This window comes from Pezoporus occidentalis, unplaced genomic scaffold (assembly GCF_034315485.1).
Source record: "Pezoporus occidentalis ecotype Australia unplaced genomic scaffold, CSIRO_AGI_Poc_V1 ctg37, whole genome shotgun sequence".
Lineage (NCBI taxonomy): Eukaryota > Metazoa > Chordata > Aves > Psittaciformes > Psittacidae > Pezoporus > Pezoporus occidentalis.
The window spans coordinates 9488140-9511313 of record NW_026915691.1 but is presented as its reverse complement, the minus strand read 5'-3'; the positions used below and the strand labels follow the sequence as shown (position 1 = coordinate 9511313).

Genomic DNA, 23174 nt, shown 5'->3' with positions numbered 1-23174 from the left:
TCTTCATCTTCCCTTCACTAATTAAACCATCTTCATCTCTACCCACGAGTTTTCTCACTTTTGTGCTTCCTGTCACGCAGGAGGGACAGGGGATGCGTGAACCTGAGGGGCTGGGCAAGGTCAACCCACCACGAGGATCAAACGTTCAGCCTAGGGCTGGATCTGCTGTCACTGCCAAGGTCTGGAATACCCCTTATTGCAGTATCTGGCATTGAAAACATTTCTCCCATCCAGCCCAAGAACTATACACATTTATTATAGTCCATGTGACTAATATAGTCCAAAGAGAAGCTTCAGATAAAAAAAACCAATCTGTAAAATGCAATGGATAAAATTATCCAAACATTAATATTACAAAATACCAGCAAAACCACTGGTAGGGCTTCTGGAAACACAGAGGGCTTCCTAGAAAACCAGACGAACACTCAGTTTGCTTACAGAAAGCTACTGCTAACAGTCAGCAAGTCCATCTGTGTCGGCAGATTTCCAAGGAAACCCAAGCTCCCAAAACGTCTTGGAGAAGGGTCCATGAAGAAGTCAGACACTTCACTGTGCTACTGGTGGCCACTTTTGGGCTAGATCATCATGCAAGGCTTCGGGGATCCACTGACGATAGGCTGTGAGCAAATCTGGAAGGAGAGAGGGGAGCAATTACATGGCTGCGGAGTACAGGGACTGGAGTGGTTCTGCTGGAAAGACGAAGTCCTGCAGCATCACAGGCTGACAGCAAGAACCAACCTTCTATCACTGCTGCAGCTTGGGGACCTGCATGCAGATATAGAAGTGCCAAGTGTGGGAGAATGACTGTGAAAGCCATCACCGCATCACTTTGCTGCTGCTTCCATGAAGAACTCTCACAATCTGTACCCTAAAACTGAACAAAATCCATTTTACCTGGAAGAACCTTTCCCTGCACCCACTGACAGTGCCATCAGAGTGTGATTCTTCAGAAGCACAAACCAAACACTCTAACTGTTGTTGGAACTACAGGGAAAAAATCATCTTAAAACGATGTACTTTCTGAAGTACAAGCCACTCCAGTCCTTCACCAGAACCATGACACACAGCATTGCTGATTCTGGTAAGAAAACAGCAAATATTTGGAGATTATCAAGTGAGATCATCCATTTTTTTAGTTATAATTCAACAGTGTTGGTGGCACTACAAAACCTGCACTGATATGACCAGTAATTAAGCAAGCAGAACACTTACATTTAGGATTTCTCTTCCATGCAGCCAGTAAAGCACCACGATTATCACAGTTTTCTGCCACTAGAGCCTGCAGGAGGGCTTCTGTCCTGGGCTGAAGTCTACCAAAATAAAACAGTACATTAAAACAAAGTTCATTAGCACAGTTCAGCAAAGTATTCCAGCATTCAGCTTACCTTTCTGAATTCATACTCCTAGTGGTTTTTAAAGGGCTAAATATAGTTACAGAAACACAAATTTCACTAGAAATAAGTTTATTCCCCCTACTACAACTTTCTGTTGTTAAATAGAGCAGCAGGTTGCTCTTCTTCCTGGCAGCATGCAGCTGCATAGCACATGGGGGAGCAAAAAGGAACCAACAGGTCCCATGCTGCACTCGGAACTGACTACACGAGGGAATAACTTTGCAATTGTAGGAGCCTCGGATGAGATGAGTCACTTTTAAGAAAGTCTTTCCCAATCTTTGTATCTCTCAGCCCCATCACAACTCAGAGAAAGCTCATTTTGGTAAGGAAGAGAGCTTTCACAAGGGGGACACAGGGGAAACAATAGCTGACAGTTCTTTCGAGGCTCACTGTTCTGTAAATGTCCTCAAGAAAAATATGGTCTGTCGGCAACATGTCTCTGGAAAGAGATAAACCCAATGTTAATTGGCCAAAGCACAAAGAAAAGCAAGGAAAGCAGTTGTGTCCATCAGTTTCTTACTGTGAGCAATTTATGTGCGTGAAGCAGCCCACAGAGGTCAGTGTGACCAGCAGGTTGTGTGTGCTCTTCCACACTGCCCTCACAACCACCCAGCTCTCTTGAGACATAGTTTTTCTTGGTAAGAAAACTCATTTTCCTCTCCTGCAGCTGCAGCCAAGATCCCTATCGAGGACACCCCTCCCAGCATTCATTTTCTTTCATTCTAAAGGAAGTTAAACGTGTTTGGTGGAGCCAAACTTAACTTTATCAACTTACTTGGCCCACGTCTTCAGCATTATGAGGGGACTGGACAGCAGACACTGGCTATAAGACTTCAACTTCTTAATAACCTGGAAGATTCGTTATAACAAGTACATAATGAACATGGTAAATTAATTGTTCTGTGGAAACAACCATTAATGAACTTGTACAACTATAGACATCCATCCCATATTCTCTATTACCATCTCTCTCCCATCCATACCACCATACAAATCTTGTCCTGGCTTGCTAGGTGACCCTTGAGTCTCAGAATGGACAAAGACAGGAGCTATAGCTTTTTTCCTCTGAAAACCAGGACTTAAATTTGTGAGTCTCTTTCACCCAGATGGTGATTTTCATGCTGCTTTATATTTTAAGGATATCTTCCCCATTCCACAACTGCACCAAACTCCTGCAGCCGCCAGCAAGTTATGAAGAATGGGCATGCAGACAAAGAAACAAGTCACAAGGGTCATCATCTCCAAAAACTGGGCTAAAAACTTACTGATTACACCAAGGAAGCAGGTGGAACATGCTCACCTTCCCTTCAAGCAGGAACCTGGCAAAGTATTTGTAACGATCGATACCTTCTGGGTAATCGACTTCCACAGCAGGGAGCTCCCAGCTAACTCGGTCTGGAAAGAAGGATCACACTGAGTCCCTTAAATGCTCAAAAAGGAGGGTCCCTAGCCAAGGGAGATGTGCAACAAAGATGCTAAGTGGGGAGGGTACTGCCACCACCCAGCCAGCATTGCTCCCTCACAGGGGCGGCAGATGGGCACAAAATGCCCATACCAACGGGGAGATGCTGATATTTAGATGCTACGAATCCCATGGAGTTACTCAAACCATGGTTAAGCTCTCTGACCAGTCCAAGCTGGGCTTGACCTTTCTGGTCTGCTGAGAGTCTTGCTAAAAGCAGCATCACAATAACTACATATACTATATATAACTATATAGAACTACTGAATGACACTTCTCAAGGCACTTACGAAAGACACTTGGTCTGTGACACCGAACTCGGCCTGTTTCAGGGCAGTAAGATGGAGGAGGATTTTCCAGAGGCTTCCCAAAGTGGCAGTACGGTGGCAACAGAGCTGGAATCCACTCAGGCTCGACTGCAGACACACCTTAGGAAGGGAAAACACACACCTGAATGCAGGCTTGCTGCCAAGGGCCACCACTCACTGAGTGAATACAGTGCATCGCAGAATCTCATCTTCACACATTCACTTGGATCTCATTTTTCAAGTCAACTCTTTATTGTCCTTGTTCAGACACCATCAATAGGGAGCTACTGCTGACAGGGCTGGAGCAGAGCAGCTATTTCAGAAGCTGAACTTTGCTCCAGCCAGTTCCGCTGGACAAAGAATAAACCAGGCCAATTTATCTCCTGATCCAGACCTAGAAACCATAAGGATCCAAATCCCCAGAGGCATGACCACTGTGTAAGCAGAATGCCTCAAGGGAAACATTCTGCCTAAGGCACTTCTGAATTCCTCCCCACACCTGCAGAACAAGCAGGGACTGCAGCAGCCTCACCTTTCATGTACAGCTTTGTAGTCTCAACAATTTCCTGATACACCACGAACTCTGGGAGCTGTTTGAAGAGGACTGAGCTTGGATGGATGAACACGGGGTCTTCCAGGAGAGCAGTCTTTAAGAAAGCACAAGAAGATTGAAGCAGAATAAGATGAGTTACTGGCAATCCAATTTCTTGATTGCATCCAATTTTAGTCTCTCTTAGATGTACCTTTATACAGTTTCCTTAAGTGATGGAGGATTTTAACAACCCCATCATTTTCTACATCACCTTCTCAGGAGACATCAAGCACTTTGCACGTCAGACTAATGCTAATTCTTGGCTCTATAACAATTCCTACCTGAGGACCGGGAAATTGCAACACTGGAAACTTAGATTCCATGAGTGGCTGTAGAAAGCCAGCACATGCAGCCCCATTGCTGTATGCAGCCATAAGCCCAGGAGTGTCTTTCTACCACACAGGGGAAGAGGAATTCAGTCAATTCAAGCTATTTACCTTATAGGCATTTTTCCACTTGTCATCCAGGAGCTCTTCTGCCTGAACCCTTCGGGCAACGTGATCCCCTAGCCCAGCCAGGACAATCTGTCTCAAGTAAGTTGCTTGAGCTTCTGTTGGGGGCTTCATCTTTGGATCAACAAAGAGACCAGCATCAGTGCAGACTGAGTTCACTGTGGGGGGGAGGAAAGAGGAGTTAAGATTCAATAGCAAACTAAAGGTTGCAACAAACAGCCCCGTTGATTTGTCACCCCTCAAAAGAGAATAAACAAGGTGGCTCCTCTCAAACCCCTTTACCTGCTGTTGTCAGCTGTCCTCTCAAGCGCCGGATTTCCAGCATGGCTTTGTATCGGAGCCCATTTTCTTCACAGAATTTCCGGGTGCACCCAGCGTACTCACAGGCCCCCACTGCTCCTGGAAGTGAAGTCAGGGGGAGAAATTACTTAGACAATCAGTTCTGCAAAGGAAACCAACTGTGGGACAGTGGTGTCATAGTCAACACATGCGTATCACAGTTCCCATTTGTCATTAGCCTGGGACACTGGCAGAATGCCCAGAGAACAGTCCAGAATATGTACTGCTGGGCTCAGTCCTGCAGCATGAGGCTGCCTTTGCTTGTATAAAGCTAAGAGGGAGGAGGACAGAACGGCAGTTAACAGTACAGGGAAGTCACTGCAATACCTAACATCACCATCAGGTCTCCAAGCTTTTGCATGGGCCCCTGCCCAGCCCAGATCCTTTGCATCTGTAAAAACCTGGCTTTCTTCCCCTTCAGCTTTGCTGCCTCTTCCTCACTTACTGCTGGCCTAAAAGAAACACAAAACAGCATAAATGAACATTGTGCTTAGGTGCAGAAGGGCCTCAACGTAAGAGAGACATCAGCTGTGACAAGTGATGTCAGGTTAAGTCACTCACCTGTCTAACTCCTCAAAAAGCTCCCGCACAGTCATTGCAGACACTATGGTGATGGTGTAGGGCAGGCAGTCCTGCTGCCTGCTCAATGCCAACATCTTTGCATAGCGGGGGGCAACAGGAAATGTGGCCATTATTCTCCCCAGGGGACTAACAGGGCAACTCAGCTTTGCTGCCAGCTGCTGCTTCAGCCTGGGGGAGGAAAAGTGATGTAATGTAGTGACTTCTGCATTAGAATGAGTTTCTGTTTCTGGTTTTAGAAGCCCCATTCATTTCATGTGTTTTCTCTGATTTTGTTATGTGCTGGTCCCAAAGGCTGGGGGAAAGATTCCTTTTCCTCATGCAGCTCCCCCTTGCCCTGAATGGCACACTGCTAGCACAGTCTTTCTGTGCCCAAACACACCCAGGGACCAATAAAACACACAAAGGTAAACCTGAGACTGTTAAAATGCTGACAGTCTCTGCCAGCACATCCTCAAATGCATGGCTGAGATGGAAAACTGGCGGGAGGACAGCAGTGCCACTGCCTTGATAGTGGAGTCTGTGCAGCAGCACTAAGAGGGAATTCGTGGGGGACCACAGATGTTACCTTCCTGTCATAGGGGGTTCCTTCAAGGCACCCAGGGCTATCAGCAACTCCTCAGCTGCTGCAAGTGCTTCTGTTGGAGGTGGTGTTGGGAATGGGAAGTTGATTACCTATGGACAGTGAGGGAAAATACTTCTCAGTACATCACTGATATAGCTCCCACTGAAAAACAGAGTCTGAATGCAGTAAGAAGTCCTGGAAGGGAACAGAACCCTTCCCTCTGGATACACACCACATAAAAACAGTTAGGATGTTTGCCAGGAGCAAGAGGAAAGGACATATAATGGGAGGAAATGCTTGGAACAAAAACATTAGGAAACAGGAATACCAGTGTCACCCTGAGCTGCCACTGACTGACTCCAGGCACCGCCTAGGGTGGGCTGCTTTAAGGTCTGACTCGTAAGTATTGTGCTTTCTGAGAGTGCTCAAGTACCTCCAAAACACAACCCCTGTTTGGACAGGGCTTTTTTGCTACTAAAAATATAAGAAAGCTCTTATGACCTGAACAAACACATCTGTTAAGGCCCGGTAGAATTCATACAGGCTTCTGTGATTCACAGAACCAAAATCAAGTCCCAGCATCCTAATTCCTAACACAAGGCACAGCCTCAAGCGACGATGATAACAGACATTTTGTGACTCCGGCTCCAAGGGGCAGCCACTTTAATGAGCACTGTAGTACAAAGGAAATTTACACCTCACCTTTTCTATATTTAATGCCTTCATCTGCAGAATCAAGTCTTCTACCGGTCGCTTTATTATTTCCGGAGCAGAAAATTTCTCAAAGTCCATGAAGACTGCTGAGGAGTATAACCTAGTGAACCAGAAATGCTGCTTAGAGACTTAGAATAAATCTTAACTCAAAAGATATGCAAGGGATTTATAAAACAGGCAGCTGTGGGTGCTATTTAGATAACCATGTAATTATTTCCATGGTTGGGGCATACTGCATTAGTCACAAAAAGGTGACTTGGCTTGGAGTGGGATCCATGCTGTTTTGGCCACCACAATGAGTTTTCAGCAAAAGAAAGGCCCCCAAGAAGTCAAACTGTCAAACCAACATCACCAGTGACAGTCCACGTTTGGCTTCACCTCTCCTATTTGAATGAAGAGCAGACAAAACCAACGGGTTTCAAGCATCACTAGGTCCTTGTGAAAGGGGCAGCAGGACGAGAGAAGCCACACAATTCACACTGCCACTCACTGGGCTTCTTGATCCTGCTAACCCTCTCCCCAGCAGGCAGCTAACCTGTAACAGTGCCCTGGCTCCGTCCGGCCAGCCCGGCCTGCCCGCTGGTTGGCTGAAGCCTGAGATATCCAAGTGATTCTGAAAGATGAAACCCCAGTAATTTTGTCATAGAAACGTTTCTTGACCTTTCCACAATCAACCACGTATTTGATGCCTGGGATGGTAAGAGATGTTTCAGCCACGTTGGTGGCGACAACACACAGTCTCGTGCCAGGAGGAGGAGGCCTGAATACCTACAAGAAACAGATGGGCATGTGAAATGCACAGCCAACAACAGAAAGAGACAGGCAGTCAACCTGGATGGGTTGCAAAGGGATGACCAAGCATATGGCATTGCAGGTGAAACCCAAGAGGGAGACCAAAGACTTAACACTTTGTCTCCAGCTCCGGAGCGTTCTATCCAGCTCATTTAATCCCTCAGAAACACCCACAGGGCCTCCAGGTGGAGCAGACACCAGTGCAGAGCTGTATTTAGACATACTCCAAAACTCAAGAGGAAATGTAAGAGTAACTGCCTGTTGGCAATGGGATCTAATTTGGACTCACTTTACCATGCTGCAGGACTGTCACTCTTTATCTCTCCCAACCTGCTGAACTGGCACATAAAGGAGATCCCAGCCCAAGCAAGGCCAGCTCTGATCCCATCCCAACTCACCCACTGGGACATTCAAGTCCGCCCAGTGATGGCAGTCCAAAATGCACATTGTAACTCACAAAGCATATGTGACTTTAGACAACAATCACACATATCTATAAGGATCATTTACTTATTATGACAACAAATTCTTTACCTTTGCTTGTTTCTCTGGTGCTAGCAAAGAATAGAGTGGGAGCACATAGAGTGGAAGGGATGAATCAGATTTCTCATCTGTGAAGAAACCAATATTATTAAGTACACAGTAAGTCAACAACTTCCAGGCTTAATCCCTACAATGTCTTCACAAACACCACTTCATTTAAAACCAGTAAAATACTTGGTACAAAGCTGAAGCTGGAAAATCTTTATAGCTTTTCCATGGCACAGGTCAGCAAAGGCCAACCAGCCTATGTTGCACATTCCACAGGTGACAGGAGATATGGAATTCTGATTTCAGTAAGTGCCAAACCTTCTTCCGAGTCTCCATCTCCTAAATCCAGGTCAATATCAGACCCTGCCATATCATCATCAGTTTCATTGTCTCTGTCTTCATCTCCTTCATCCACTGGTACAACAGAGTAACTGTCCAGATCAATTTTGGGGAGCACCTGGGAAAGAGAGGAAAGATGACCACAGAGTATTTTAAAAGGGGGACACAAACAGCACTTTTTCTTGCTTTGAAAGCTGAGCACTTACTCCAAACATTTGTTGACCTGAAGGTGACAGAGGGATTGAGAGATTTCATTTGTATTTAAGGCCAAGGTTTCAATGTCAGTGGACAGGATATCTAGAACATCAAGATCTCTGGCTAACAAAGCGCATGTAGGACTTGTGTGGAAGCCAACCCTTCATCCTTGACACCTTGACAAATGCATCAGTCGCTGGATAACAGCGAGATGAGGAGCAGCCCTGGAGCCAGCAAGTCTGGAACTCCTTCCATTAAAGTTTTAATGGTCAACACTCAACCAAAATCTCCTGCCTGTAATATCCAGGGCCACATTTTAGCACTCTGCTGCCCATAATGCAGCAGTTATCAGTGTAGGGAGCATTACTGGATTTCCTGAGGGGACATACGTAGGCTACAAGGCTCCAGGCAAACCTAAAACAGCTTGGTGAGAAACACAGCTATGCAGTAGTGCTGTTTGGCAGGGAGATACCTGCTCCCTCCTGTCTCTGGGAGGAATTCTACCCATCACACATTACCGTAACTTTCTTCTGCTTCCTTGATTTCTTGAATTTTCTCATTTCTTCCACTGAGTCTTCTTTGTCATCATCTCCTCCTGCAAAACCAGTGGAATTACTGTTAGCTGAGCATGCTTTCCTCTCAGAATACACAGTGGCAAGAGTCTGGTCCCACTCCCATCTTTCTGGGGATGCAAAAAGTGTCACAGTGTGAAATAAGCAAATAGTCACGCTGAAGGCAGAGGGTACAGGGATGGCACAAAAGTTTAACGTCATAATTCCATTTAGGAACCATACTGCAGCTGTATGCCTTGAGGTTTACGACACCATTAGCTGAGCTATATTAGGATTTGACTTTCTAGTCATCTTGGGAAATTCCATTAGCCTGAAATAAAACAGCCACCAACAGGCAGCAGCGTTTCTGCTTTAATTCACAACCAACAGAGCAAGTGAAGAAATGCAATGAATCCTTGAGCCTAACAGTCCTTTATTCTACAGCATTACCTGCAGTGTTGTTTCTCTGGAATGGAAAGGCTTTCCTTAGCCTTCTACAGAGAGAGTGTACTTCTGCCTGGCCTGTTAAAAACACCAAAATCCCACCTGCAAGAGAACAGATCACTGTCAACCTCAACATAGGTATTTCACCTTGGAAAGCTTCAGATCTTGCTCTTGATAAGACAGGTTGAATATACTGCAAAGTAACAAGGAGGAACAGGGTGTTAGACTGCAACTGTCTTCTACTACTCCCTCGAGAAGCACACAAATGTAATCGTGATTTAACTGAAGGGTAATTTTCATATGAGAAGCCCAAGTAAAAGAATACATCGCTGTAGTTCCACGTTCAAGCTACAAAAACCCTCTACCCCAAAACAAAACATAAACCCAGCAAAAACAACCCAGAAGACTTTAGACACGTGAAGTGTAAAGTATTTGAGAGGTTCTCAGCAGTGACCTTACCTGAGGGCAACATCCGATGGATTTTACACACCTTTCTGAAGCACTCCCCACTGTAGTCATCTAAGGGGGTTTTCTTGTTAAAATGAACAGTTACAGGGAATTGCCTTGCATCTACCTAGGGAGGTAATGCAAGCAAACGATTACTTGCTGTTATAACTCCAGCATAACTATCGCAGCATTCACTGGAGAACTTGAAAAGCTCACCCTGTATTTCTGTTCAGCTCTTGGATTTGGTAATCTACAATACACCAGACCCACAGAAGTTACTGTTGTCTACCCTGAACACTAAAACCAAGCTGGAAGCTATAACTGTTCTTTCAGATCAACTCAGACTGAGGTTTTCTAGTTCTGCTGAAGTGTTAACGTACAGTGCTCAAGCTAATCAGATTCTGCTGGGGCAGTTTTCTGATAAAGGTGGGAAGAAAAACACTGAGTCCCCAAAGAAACAATGGTCTAATCAAAATAACTATTTTCAAGTTGGTATCTGAAAGATTTCAGGCCCAGCTGGAAAGAGCAGACTGCCCCTAGTTTTTAACTGCCCTTATCAAGGAAGCCCTCCCTTTATTTCAGCCACTGGGCTGATGGAGACCTCAGTGAGAAGGACAATACCTGAATAACAGGAGGTGTAACAGAAAACAGCTTCTTGTTACCAGTGAAATCTTCAACACGAAGGGTGGCTGACATGATGATCAGCTTCAGTGGCCGCCCTCTCTGCAAGGACACAAATGTGTTACTCCGTGCCTGAAAGCATGCGGTGGGTAAACTACACAGCACACACACACAGGGCTTTAAGTGGGGCTGGATACAAGTTCCTGCACCAAAGCACTCAAAGTCCAAGACAAAAAAGGCACCACGTCAAGTGACAGAGCAGACACAGCTTCAAATGCAATGCGTCTTAACATACATGAACCCCAACGTTATGAGTGTTATTTCATGGTTTCCCTCAGATTTCTATTAACTTCCTCACCACAGAGTCCCTCCTCGCACAAAGCCTCTTCATGTCCAACATTCCCTTCCCCAGCGCATCCGTGTCCAACACGGAAGTACTGCTTCTCTTACCTTCTCCCGAAGAGGCACGATGCGAGACAAGAGGCCTATCAAGATGTCTGTGTACATACTCCTCTCATGAGCTTCATCAATAATAACAACTTTGTACTTCGAAAGCAGAAAGTCCTGAGGAGAGATCAATTACACCATATGAAGCCTCTTTTCCAGCTGTTCAAAATACTTTCCTTTTGATAAAACAGAAGGCAAGAACTTACCTTCTGAATTTCTTTCAGCAGCACACCATCTGTCATGAACTTGATTTGTGTTTCATCTGTAACATTGCCTTCATATCGGATTTGATATGAAACCACTCTGTGAGGAAATACCAGGGTAGCCACAAGAAAAAGCACAGGGAGAAACAGAAAATTCAATGAACAATGTGCGAGATTGACTCTATGACACGCACAGAGCATCTCAGCGTTACCTTCCTAGCAAGGTCTCAGCTTTCCTCCTCACCTATTTGACAAGTTCATTTCCTTAGCGACTCGCTGGGACATGGACACCGCAGCCACACGTCGAGGCTCGGTGATCCCAATGGCACCGTCTGAACTAAAAGGAGGAAGGAAACAAAAGGAGGGGTTGTTTGGCTGCTTGCTTTAAAGAGAGGAAAACTCAGAAGATGACAACAGGATTTCTGCACGATGGCTCTAAATTAAGATGCATCACTCAAGTCACTTACAGTTACAAGAAAAAAACAGAAAGGAAGCTTTGGGATTACCCTCCTGTTTATTACATGCACATGGATCTGAAGATGCATGTATCACAGGAAGTTTTTTCCCCAAATGCTGTCTCCGTAATTCCAGCTCACTGAACTCTGGTCTTCCTGGACATCCCTCTGCAACAGGGCTCATTTCAGAAGACACTCAGGCTGGGGCAGCAGCAGCACAGAAGCTGGATGCGCCCTGATGCAACTTGCAAGAAGCATTTTATGAGGTGCACAAGCTGAGAGGTTTCAAAGACTGCTTATGTGGAGAGGCTGTTGCAGGTCAGTCTAATTCCCTTCAGACTTTTTAGAAGCCCATTCAACACGGCCACTACCACTGCACAGACCAGGTTCAGTTCAGCCGTATCAGAAAAGAATCAAAATCAGAGGTAACTGAGTTCAGGTTGAATTTTCTTATTACACCTGCTGCATATAAAAGAAGATCCATACCTGGCGTAGCCAGCTTCATAGAGAAACTGAGGGACTTGTGTGGTTTTACCGCTTCCCGTCTCGCCACAGATGATCACAACGGGATTCTCATTAATGGCTTCCATGACGACTTGCTCTTCGGCAAGAATTGGAAGCTTTAGTCTTGCTTCCTAAATAATATAAACCACAGGATTGGGAACTGTTACCTTCCTCTGATTCTAAAACCCACAAGAAGGAATCCTACAAGCTTTGTGGCTGGAAAAGCTCTAAACCAGTTAACACCACACCAGCAAGAACCAGAGCCATCAGAACAGCTTCCCAGAAAGCAGCTGGCAAGCCCTGCACTTCATTTGTGAACCTTCAGAGTCCCTTGAGTTTATTAATACAGCACTTCAAGGCAAAACTCATTTCACCACTCGGTCTCATCTGCTCAGACATATGCAGAGCTCTTCCCTTTCCTACAGAACACACTACCTACGCCAAATGGAACAAAATTATCCAGCCATGATACAGCATAATGGAGAGCTGACAGTGACTTCACAAGATCTTCCAGTGAAAAACACTAAAAGCCTGCTAATGAATTCTACATTTAAAACTAGAGACAAATGCTTACATCCTAAAACAAAACTAGTTTTTCTCCTGCTAGATTAGACAGGCTTAAAGCTCCGATGCACATGAACACTCTGCCAGAATGAGGACCCTAACTGCACATTGCTACCATGCTGTATTAGCAAGAGACAGAAGACAGTGCTGCAGCATCTGCAGTGACCTAATCTGATGGGGAGCACTGTAATTTCCAACACCTCGCTCTTCACAGAGCCCTACCTGAATCTCGGGAGACCTGTCCACTGGAATGAAAACCGCAGGCTTGCAAGGCAGCTTGCTGGAGGCTGGCTGGTGAACCAGCACACTAGGACCAGCTGGCTGCTGGCTCATCTCTGCCACCTTCACGCCTTCCTCTGGCTTTTCAGCAGTGTTCAGATCACTGGCTGAGGACTTCTCTATTCCTGGTTTCTGCTCTTCCTTCTCCTCGTCAGAGCTACTGGATTCTTCCTCAGGCTCTGACTCTGAGCTGTGTCTTCTCTTGTAAGCACCGCTGACGCTCCTGATATTTCCAGGTTCAACAGTGCTTGGCTCCTGCATTATCCTAGAACAAAACACCAACACGTGAGCTACGTTTCAGCCAAACTTCTCCAGGACCTCAAGCCAGGCATGTCTTCTACACAAACCAGGCAAGGCACATCACCAAAAGTCACTGCTTGAGCCTCAACCCACATCTCACTCAACAGGCAAAACTTCTACACCTCGGGTGCAGTGCAGCACATGAAGACATTACCTTGAGAGGTTAACCCAGCTCTCCAAGGATCCTCACTCTTTGAGCTTCTCACAGCTCTGCTAGACAAAGCCTTGGCTGAGCCAATAGCTGGATTCATATCTAAGCATGCTTTATACTGATATTTATTCATTTCTTCAGAAGACATCTCTGTAGTTTAATTTATTTCAACTTCTGCCAAAAGGCAGCTCTTGCTAAATAAGCGCTGCATCGCTCAATACTTTCCAATACAACAAAAAAGTTTATCCACCAGTTATGTAGTTTAGCCTAATTTATAAGAGTACGGAGATGTAACTGCTACCCAGCTCATCCCTTATGAAAGGGAAAACCAAGTCACTTTAAGTAACATCTTCTCAAAAGGATGACAATCAATAGCAATCACATTACCAGATAAACCCAGAAAATTGTCTAACTCCACCCATTCTGAAGAACCTGTGTGCAGTAAGAAGGAAATAAATCCAGCAAAAAAGAAAAGGTAAGAAGGTTGCAAAGTTTTCAGCCGCAGCAATAAGCAAGAATGGCTCTTTCCAAAGAACACTTTACCTTTTGGTCTGATACATGCGCTTCCCAGTACCCAGTTTGGAAGTAGTGAACAGCAGTTTCATTTCTGTCTCAGAAGCTTGGACCTCATTCAGCTTGCTCAGCAACTCAGCTCGCTATTTGGGGAAAAAAAATCAGTGCTTATTTTCATCAAGAAATTATTTCCAGATCTGTGCTTGAGTTTTAAAGGCTCTGCTCTGGCAAACCTCACTGTGAGGTTGTAAAGATATTTCTGCTGCTACACTGTCAGTCCTCTTTGATGAGGATTTCACCTCTGCACTGGAAACACAGGCTTGACCCTTCACCACTGCAATGAAAAGCTCAGCTGCACCCTTCAAACAGCAGCAAAGAAAATAGACTTGGACTAAAATGCTGGAGCAAGGGCCAGAGCAGCGGAAGGCTCCCTTCAACACCCTCACATGGGACATAGTGCTGGCAGGAGTTGGCTGCAGTTTTAAACTACCTCCAAAAGCAGAGTTTGTTTGTTAAAGCCATTTTTCAGATGCTAAAACAAACAGGAATTTTCCCTGAAAAGCTTTTGCAAAGACAGAAAAGCTCTGTCTGCATAAAGGAAATATACTGGAGCTGGAGATACGCATCTCAGAAGCATCAGAAGAGTTAAGGGTGCATCAAGCTTTGCATTTTGCAACAGAACAAAGCTTCTCATGCAACCTGTTTCACAGAATGCTTTTAAAGTACAACTTCATCTACCCTGCTAGTGATGTACTTCATAACACTTGTCTATTTGGCCAGGGTCAAAGAGAGAAGGGGAACCAGGACCCAGAAATGAGGTATTCCTGGAACACATGAAGTGCTGAGAGGGAGGGGAATGCTTTTCCCCACTAGAGTTCATAGAATCATATCACAGAATCCCAGACTGGTTTGGGTTGGAAGGGAACTTGAAGCTCATCCCTCCTGTCATGGGCAGAGACACCCTCCACCAGAGCAGCTTGCGCCAAACGTGTCCTCAAAGGTCCATGGCTGGTGCCATGTCTTTGCCAAAACACCCAGGAAACGGATGTCTGACACTGTCTTAATACAACTCCTGAACTTCAGCACCTGCATGTCCTTGAGGCACCCCTCATAGTTCACGTCCCAAAAAGCTCTTGCTGGCAGTGCAGAGCAGTCACCCCACCTCTGGCTTTTCACACCAGCAATGCAATCACATCACATACCACATATCGTCACTGCCAGTGTCACAGCACAAGGGAAACCTCCAGAGGTGCTCATTGACACGGACCATTGCCATACCCTGTCACCTGGCTGGAGGGCACAAAGCCGGAGTCCCCAGCAAGCAGCATTGTACCTGTTTCTTCTTTTCTTTCTGCTCTAAAATTTTCTGCAGGTGTTTCTTCTGTTTCTTGCTCAGGGGTTTCTTCTGCTGTTGCACAACACTGGCCACTTTTTTCTTCTTTGCTTTCTTTGCTGGCAGGACCAGGGCGTTGCTTTCATCAATTCCCTTCAGCGTTACTTCATCTGAAAACACACATTTACTCACTCACTGGTGCCACGGGGTTATTTGCAGCATAACAGGCTTACCACAAACCAGACCAGGTGTAGCACTTTGAAACAAACACAACCCCCACCCTCAGCCAAAAATAAATCCCTTATCAACAGTAAGGGTAAAAAGCCCGTGAAAGGGCGACTCTAGTTCTCTTAGGTGCTCCCTAAAGTTGTGAGGGTAATCTTCATTAACTTACACAACAATACTACAAAACTTCTGCCTTTTTTGACCACAGGCAGAGCAGCCTGGGACACGAGTGTCTTGGGGGGCCAGGCATAATTTTTAATACTAAAAACTTCTATTATTAACGTTTGAATGATGACAGCAGTATAATGAATGTGGGGATTTAAAAGCGATATTTGAGAATGCAAATGCTAAACCTAAGAATATTCTTAATAATCGCTTTGACGAAGATTTGCTGAGATGCAGGAGCTGCTTCAATAGAGCTACAGATGCAAGGCCTGTAAGAGGCTCTAAACTAACGCTTCCTACAGAAGCATACTAGAACTACAGCCCAGACACGACGCTAATCCTCATCTCAGCAGCTCTGATCTCACTCCAGCGCCGTTCACAGCCCGGGTTCGCAGTAACGAACACAGCGCGCAGGACGCGGAGCGCCGGGCCGGGCGCTCCCCACTCAGTCTGCAGGCCGGGTGCTCCCCGCTCAGCCTGCAGGCCGGGCGCTCCCCACTCAGCCTGCAGGCCGGGCTCCAGCGCACCTCCCAGCTCCAGCGGCAGCTCCAGCGGCTCGGCGGCGGGCGGGGGCTGCGCCGTGCCCGGCTGCATCCGCGCCTTCCAGTTGTGCCGGCGGCGCGCCCGGCCCATAGCGGCGGCTGCAGCGGCGGCACCGGCGGCAGCCGCCACACGTGAGGGCCAGCGGCGCTCCTTCCGCGGTAAGGCACGGTCTCGCGAGAAAGGGCCGCGCCGCCGTACGCAGGCGCAATGCGGTAGCTCGGCCCTGCGGTGCGTGCTCCGGGTCCGCCCGCCCGCCCGCCCGCCGAGCCCGTCCCCGCTGCCTCCCAACCGAGCGTGCTCCGGAGCCCTCCTCCCATGAGCCGGCAAAACCAAGCCAAGTGAAGCTGTGAAGGGCAGTCAGTGCTCAGTGCAACGTCCCGGTACAGGTTTATTGTAAGCTTTGTCACAACAGCACGGCCGGTCAGTGAAACTGGCCTACAGATAGGTAACTACACAGCACATGGACTGGGCGCCCAGAGAAGTCATCAATAAAGGTAGGTATAGCTCCGTAAAAAAATCAGTCCCACAGACTTCTAACTACTCAGTATTATCGGTGGAAGCCAGTGTTTCCCTATGGATCATATGTCAAAAGTCTACATACGCCATCTCTTCAGACCAAATTAATTTGTACATAACACAACCATACAAACTCAAACATGGTTAATCTTGAAATCCCAAATGGAATCACAAACATCAGTGCTGATAACGAGTGCAACCACAGCAAATATCACTTGTTGGGGGAAGGAAAAGATCAGGTTTGAAATGTGCTGTTATCACAGTTCGATGGAGTTACCCAAAAGTTTAAAATACATGCGAATACAGTAAAATCTTTTATTTTCCAACCCAGACAAAAAGAACTTAATGGTCATTTACATCATTAGCTGCCAAATACAGATCAGTACGTGAGGCAAATCACACTTACAAACTTCTACACCATCAAAGAGCTAGGATTGATACTGGTCTATTTTCCACACTCACAATGCAACAAGTCTTAAAAAGCAAATCACAGTTTGCAGGACGCACTACTGAAGTACAGCACTGAGTTACACCAGGTTTACACATTGCACTCTGACACCCAAAACCACTTTGAGAAGCGTTACATTCCGCGCACGGCACATCAGCTATCGCGAGGCGAGGTGCGTACTTCCAAAAAAACTGCGATGGGCATTAAGTTTGGTGAAAATGAATGTGTTGAAAATATTACAGCAGTTTCAAATATTAGGTCTTAAGAATACACCGTTTAACACATGAAAGATCCTACCAGAATGTCTGATACCAGACAGCCTGGAGCCTGTCTGAAACAGGTACATCGGGGATGTTTGTTCAAGCAGACACTGCAAACAGGAGGTCAGTAATGGGAACTGATTTGGCAGAGCTGCCCTGGGCACTGTGGCCGAACAGGGTGCTCTCCATGGCCACCTGAGCCTCCCCACCACAGCCTGCACCAGGAAGCGCAGTGATGCTGCTACCTGCCCCTGGTTAGGCTGCCAGTGCTCAGGGCAAAGGCCTGGAGCTCCAAAATCGGGGGGGGGTTATCCCCATTTCTACCACTGACTCTGGTGGGTTGGTCCAATTCTGCATCTCTGTTTACCCACAGGTGACCAGGCACACCTCATGTTACTAGCAACCTGCTGTCACCAGGCCAAGCTCTAAAACCAGAGAAGCTTGATGGATAAACTAGACGGCTTGGGATGGAAAATACTTGTAAAAGGTATTTACAAAAGTTGAAAGAGATTAAATACAATGCCACATTCATGTCCCAAAAGCGCTTTCACTACAGTGCATGTTTAAAAATACAGAGCTTTTTTAAAGTACATATATCGAAGATTAGATTGTGCTTTAACAAAAGAAATCATTACTTCTGAATTTGACTAACAAGAAAACTGGGTGCTGGGAAAAATACTGATTCAAAACACCCAATTTTATATATTCTGCTTTTCACGTAACATTTTGCTATACATGGGATGCAAGTAAATATAAAAATACCTTTTTATTCAAGCAGCAGGGTGATCAAAATGAACAGTATTAATATAAGAGGGCTGGTTTTACAAAACTAAGGTGATTAGAGCGAGACAGGGAGAAACTATAATCCAAATTAACTGTTAGACAGTATTCTAAAAGAAATCTTTATCATAGACAACTCTTAATATAGAAACAAGTCAGTATTTGGAACTTTTAACATTAAATATAGATTATGTAAAATACAATCTACACCAAACTGACTCACGTTCAGAGTCCTGAGGAGGCCAGTGGAGCCTCTCACATGAACAAGCTTTGGTCCTCAGGCTTAAAACACCTAAAGACCTGACAAAGCTTTGCCAGTGGATTCCGAACTTCCAGGCTGGTGTTTCAGCCCAGTCCTCCATGCTTAGAGCAGGGAAAAGCGAGCTTATAGGGAAGACTCTGTAATACTATGGAAAATGAGCTATAAAAAGGATTATACTGTAATTGCCATTTTCAGCTTTGCCAAGCAGACTGTTTGTGGCTGCAGTACTTATCTGTTCACAGAAAGGTTTTACATTATGAAAAGCAGTTACTTTGCAACTCTAAATATGCATGTCTTGAAAAAAAATGGGGAGCAGGGGGGATTTATAGAGGAAATAAGAAATTAAAATGTATTACAACAGTGCCGACTGCATATGAACTTCAACCGTGTTGAACTGAAGTGATCACAGTTTGGAGTAAAGGCCATTAACATGGATTTGAAAATAATCCCTCACATAAATGTCACACAGAGCCCAACTAAGATTAGGCAAGTAACACGTTTTAACAGCATTAAACTTCAGCAGAAAAAGAAACTCCCCCCACAGCTACATTCAGTGAAGCGTCACATCCAACAAAAGCTCTACCCAGCGAAGCAAGAAGCTGAAGCCCAAGAGCCGAGCTGGAGCCGGCGCTCACGGGCGAAGCAGCACCTCCTGGTATTTGCTCCCCTTGCTTGTCAGCCAGGCCCTAACACAGGCCAGTTTTTGTTGCGTTTTTTTCCTTTACTTGGTCATTTAGACATTACGGAATACATAGTTCTTCAGCTGTGGTCCATTTTACTCCCCATGATGCTGATACTGTGCTCATCACCATGGTTTAGCTGCTATCCCTCCCTCCCCTCATCTATACCCTCAAACGCCACACGCGTTAACACCACGTTCTGGCCTCTCTTCCCTGAGGTTACCTTTGTTTCAATGCATTTCAGCACACCTTACACAGGCAGTGGCAGTCTGCCAAGCCACTTAACTCTAAGGTTACGAATACACAGAATCCTTCAAAGTAAAATTGCTTCAAAGCTCCTGCACCCCTTCGAAACACAACCGTTTAATACACCCTTCTCATAAGGTGACTCACTTTCCCCAGAAGAGTGAGGACACAGACTTCAAGCAAAAAGCTCCTATAAAACTATTACAATTTTAGAAAAAAATCCAGATCTTCCTGAAGATAATTTATTGCCGCTTATTGGTCCTGAGAAAGCTTTAAGCAACAATACATTTGCAAGTGGTTTCACTGCTGCCTTTTTTGAGAAAGTACGTGGGTCCTGAGACTAAAAATTATGGTTTACTCTAGGCTTGGAAAAATGCTTCACTGTGAATATCACGTATGAATTACAATTTGCCACTCTACATCTCCTCCCTTTGTGTCAAGAGCTTTCCTTTCAGACACCAAATTAAAGCTCTCCAGATGAAATGCAATGAAATAATGCCACCCGTGCGCTTCTCAACTCCTCCTGTGGGACTGCCATTAAAGAGTTTAGAATCTATGAAATCTTCCTTCTCCCTTATTCCCCACCTCATATTAAAAGCCACGGTGTGAATTTTTTGGCCTGGATACCAGAAAATTCCTCATCTGATACTCTATGAAAGGCAACTTCAAGGCAATGAAATAAGCCAAGAATAAAACAAAAACACAAGTTTGGAAGAAAAAGAAATGTGGACCCACAGCAGTTACTTCTCAATGGAAGTGTTTGGTAGCTTATTTTTTTTGTTCTTTTTAACTTTTAAAGTGTCAAATTTGCATATGTTTTAGCTCAATTTCAATATTTGAAAGACTACTCAATTTGCTTTTATAAAAACTTTACAAAAGATGTTTTTAAATGCTTGTAAAAGTAAGCGTTTATCTACTGAGAAAATTCGAGTACTGGATAAAACTCTCTGAATATACAGCTGAAGTTCTTAAACGTGTTTTTTTTCCTACAAGTATAATGGCTGAGTGTATAATCTAGATAAATTAGTCTCACACATGATGAAAAGTTATAACTTTTGCACACTTTTTACCATGTGATGTTTTGTTGCTTTGTAACTTCAAACGAGACAGTGCTTAGGAATTTTCTAGAGCTGGTGTACAGTGGTCTATAGGGCTGGTTCATTGATTACTGCCTCTGTCCAGGTTCTCAATCAGGCGAGAAAGACGAATATTCAGGAGTCTGATCTGACTGTCGAGGTGGTCCATCTTCTCCTCGAGGCTGCTGTTGCTGTTTCTTCTCCAGTAAAATCCAACTGGCCCTGTCATGAAGTAGACTGCTACAACAAAGCAGAGAGGCAGGACGGCGTGTTCCGGGTCACCTTCATACTTCTGGAGGATGTACACGCACGAGAGAGTGAAAAGGGCAACCCTTGCAATCCAGAAGAAACGACCAAACAGCATGTGCAGGAGATAGAAGAAGAATCCAAGGAAGAGAGATAAAAACCAATAGGCGAGTAAAATGGCACCAATCAGTAGAAGAGCACGGGTTGGGCTGTTGGCAATTGCTGCTGGGCTGAAATAATGAGTCAGGTTGGAGGCTGAAAAACAAAGGGAAAGTCACAGAGTATTAATGAGAACATGCCAAATGGTAATGGTAAAAATGCAACACAGCATCCAAGGGTCATGCAGCGGGGTCACAGCTCTGACTTTTCTAAAGGAAGGGGTAAAGCTACTTCATCCTTTTCTGGATGGACCTTCTTCAAATCCCTGGCTCAGCTCCAATGATGCAGTTGAATTAATTCCTTTAAAGTAAAAGTTCTTTAAAGACAAACTATTGCAGGGCCTAAGGTCAAAGCTCATACTGAGGCTAAAGGTCCTCTTTGTGAAAGTTATATTCTAAGGCTCTCAACTGTATCTTTCCTTCTTCTAGTCCTCCTTTATCTCCCACATTGTTCCTGGCTGCATGCATCTATGTAGTGATGATACAAAGAAACCACCTATGACTTTAATGCCCTTTATAGACATGTACAGAAACAGAATGACTAGTTTTAAACCTCTTGTTTGAAGGTACTAATAGAAAATCAAAGGCAAGTGAAGCAGATAGATAGCACTGAGGGATGTTTAATGCAGCATGATAAAATGTTCTTGTCAACACTGGTACAGGCTGATAGAGCTCAAGAGTTAACAGGCATTACACTTACCATCAATTCCAAGAACATCTAACAAATCAGTCCATATTCTCCAGAATGTGTCCATTAATACATCCACCCCATTGACAAACCTCTCTGTCAGCCTTGAGAAAAACTGAGACATAAAATTGAAAATTAAAAAAAATGAAAATTCTCAGTTCCTTAAACATGCTTCTGCTTCGAGACTTACTATCAGGGGAACTGTAACTCACTAAACAAGAACTGCAGGCTATTTTGAAGTCCCCAGGGAAAATGAATGCTTTTTAACTTTGCGAATCATAAAGGTACTTATTACAGTTGTCCTTATCCCAGGTATTTTGCCATGTAAATGTATATAATAACAGGATTTTAAAAGGCACTTTATTAGCTTTACCATTGCTCTGAAGTTTAAAGAGAACACTATTTATTACTAGCAACAGATATTGGTAAAGCAAACCAGAGACTTATCAAGCACCTGAGAAATGTCCCCGGTATTTCACACAAATGTCTCAAGTGCATTTACAGGTCAGTTTAACAGTATTTAATATTTCTTCCTCCTGGCTGAGGCAAGCAGGGCCAGAGGAAGGCAGAGGTCTGTCTGCCCGCATGCCTGATTCCCTGCAAGTTCCTCTGTGGCCCTACAAGCGCAGGATGCTCTGCTGATGCAGACACACCGTATTTCAATTGCAGGGCTCCTCAGCGACAGCGCTCTGCCCTGGCCGTCTCCCCCACCTCAATTAGCCTTTATTTAGAGATTTATTACATTAATATTTCTTGCATTTCTTTTCTCCGCATCATGCCTCGCCTCCCGTTTTTCTTCGCTCCAGCCGTTGGGCCGCCTCAGCCCGGGCTCGCACAGGAGGCGAGGCCGGTCCATGCCGAGTACCGGCCAACGGCGGGGCTCTGCCGCACAGAACCTCCTGCTCAACCCGGGGAGCAGCGGCGCGGGGAGAGAGCGCGAAGGGGAAAGAAAGCGAAAGGTTTACGGGGAGGAAGCGGGCCGGAGCCTCACCTTCTGCAGGGCCCGCACGTTGTCCTCGCCGAAGAGGCCGCTGACGCCTTGGTAGAGGCCGCTGGCCGCGCGGCGGAAGCTGTTTTGCTTGTCGGCGCCGCGGCTCCGCGCTGCCCAAGCACCGGGTCCCGCCGTGCCGGCCAGCAGCAAGGCGAGGAGCAGCAGCAGCGCCGGCAGCCTCCCCGCCGCCATGGCCGCCCGCGCTGCGCCCGGCAACGCCGCGATTGTAGCGCCGCCTAGAGGCCGCGCCACAAACTCCGCGAGTGCACCGCCCCTGCCCGCAGCCCCCTCCCCTTAAAGCGATGGAGTTATTAAAATCACAACATGATCATGTCGGTTGGAACGGGATATTCGAAGGTTTTCATGTGCGTCCCTCCCCCCGAGACAAACCGGTCTGATCAAGTCTATGGCTGCGTCCAGCCTCAGAGCAGCTTGCACCTGGAGTGAGCTTGTCCTGGTCTAAAACCAGCCCCAGTAGTCAGCCTCTGCCAGTGTTTGACCTGGGGCAGCATCTAGCCTGTTCCAGGCTCATTTTTGTATTTAATAATCCACTTGGCCAAAATGTTCTTTCCCTACTGTGTAAACCAGGATTTCCCATACCTCAGCTTAGGGCTGTTGGCTCTCCTGTCAACGTGCACCTTCCAGAAGGTTCTGGCTGTTTTCCACCAGGGTAGGTGTAGGCAGGGATATGGTCTTGTCTTTGCCCTTTCCAAGCACTTTCAGGCACCTGTGCTCCAGCTCCCAGCCCTGCATCAAATTCACCTTGCAGCACGGAGCCTACACTTGAGCATGCTGCTCTTGATGGATCTTGGAAGG

General features: G+C 45.7%; 2 protein-coding genes and 1 long non-coding RNA gene across 3 annotated transcripts; 1 reads left to right on the top strand and 2 right to left on the bottom strand.

Moving 5' to 3' along the window:
- Positions 1 to 229: 229 nt before the first annotated feature.
- DHX37 (DEAH-box helicase 37) lies at positions 230 to 16137 on the bottom strand. Its single transcript, XM_062631622.1, has 27 exons — positions 15992 to 16137; positions 15075 to 15244; positions 13772 to 13884; positions 12721 to 13042; positions 11917 to 12065; positions 11220 to 11312; positions 10979 to 11075; positions 10776 to 10889; positions 10326 to 10427; positions 9717 to 9831; positions 9264 to 9359; positions 8781 to 8857; positions 8047 to 8185; positions 7732 to 7808; positions 6941 to 7173; positions 6394 to 6505; positions 5695 to 5801; positions 5109 to 5297; positions 4875 to 4999; positions 4491 to 4607; positions 4194 to 4366; positions 3697 to 3811; positions 3147 to 3284; positions 2695 to 2789; positions 2170 to 2243; positions 1213 to 1310; positions 230 to 629 (listed from the first exon to the last, which is right to left on the bottom strand). Exons 1-27 carry the CDS (start codon positions 16095 to 16097, stop codon positions 547 to 549), a joined length of 3429 nt encoding a protein of 1142 aa, XP_062487606.1. The 5' UTR covers positions 16098 to 16137; the 3' UTR covers positions 230 to 546.
- LOC134170304 (uncharacterized) lies at positions 1869 to 2787 on the top strand. Its single transcript, XR_009967221.1, has 2 exons — positions 1869 to 2280; positions 2533 to 2787. It is a non-coding gene; the product is annotated as an uncharacterized LOC134170304 (long non-coding RNA).
- Positions 16138 to 16824: 687 nt separating the features above from the next.
- BRI3BP (BRI3 binding protein) lies at positions 16825 to 22594 on the bottom strand. Its single transcript, XM_062631624.1, has 3 exons — positions 22359 to 22594; positions 21380 to 21482; positions 16825 to 20776 (listed from the first exon to the last, which is right to left on the bottom strand). Exons 1-3 carry the CDS (start codon positions 22548 to 22550, stop codon positions 20358 to 20360), a joined length of 714 nt encoding a protein of 237 aa, XP_062487608.1. The 5' UTR covers positions 22551 to 22594; the 3' UTR covers positions 16825 to 20357.
- Between the last annotated feature and the right edge of the window lie 580 nt (positions 22595 to 23174).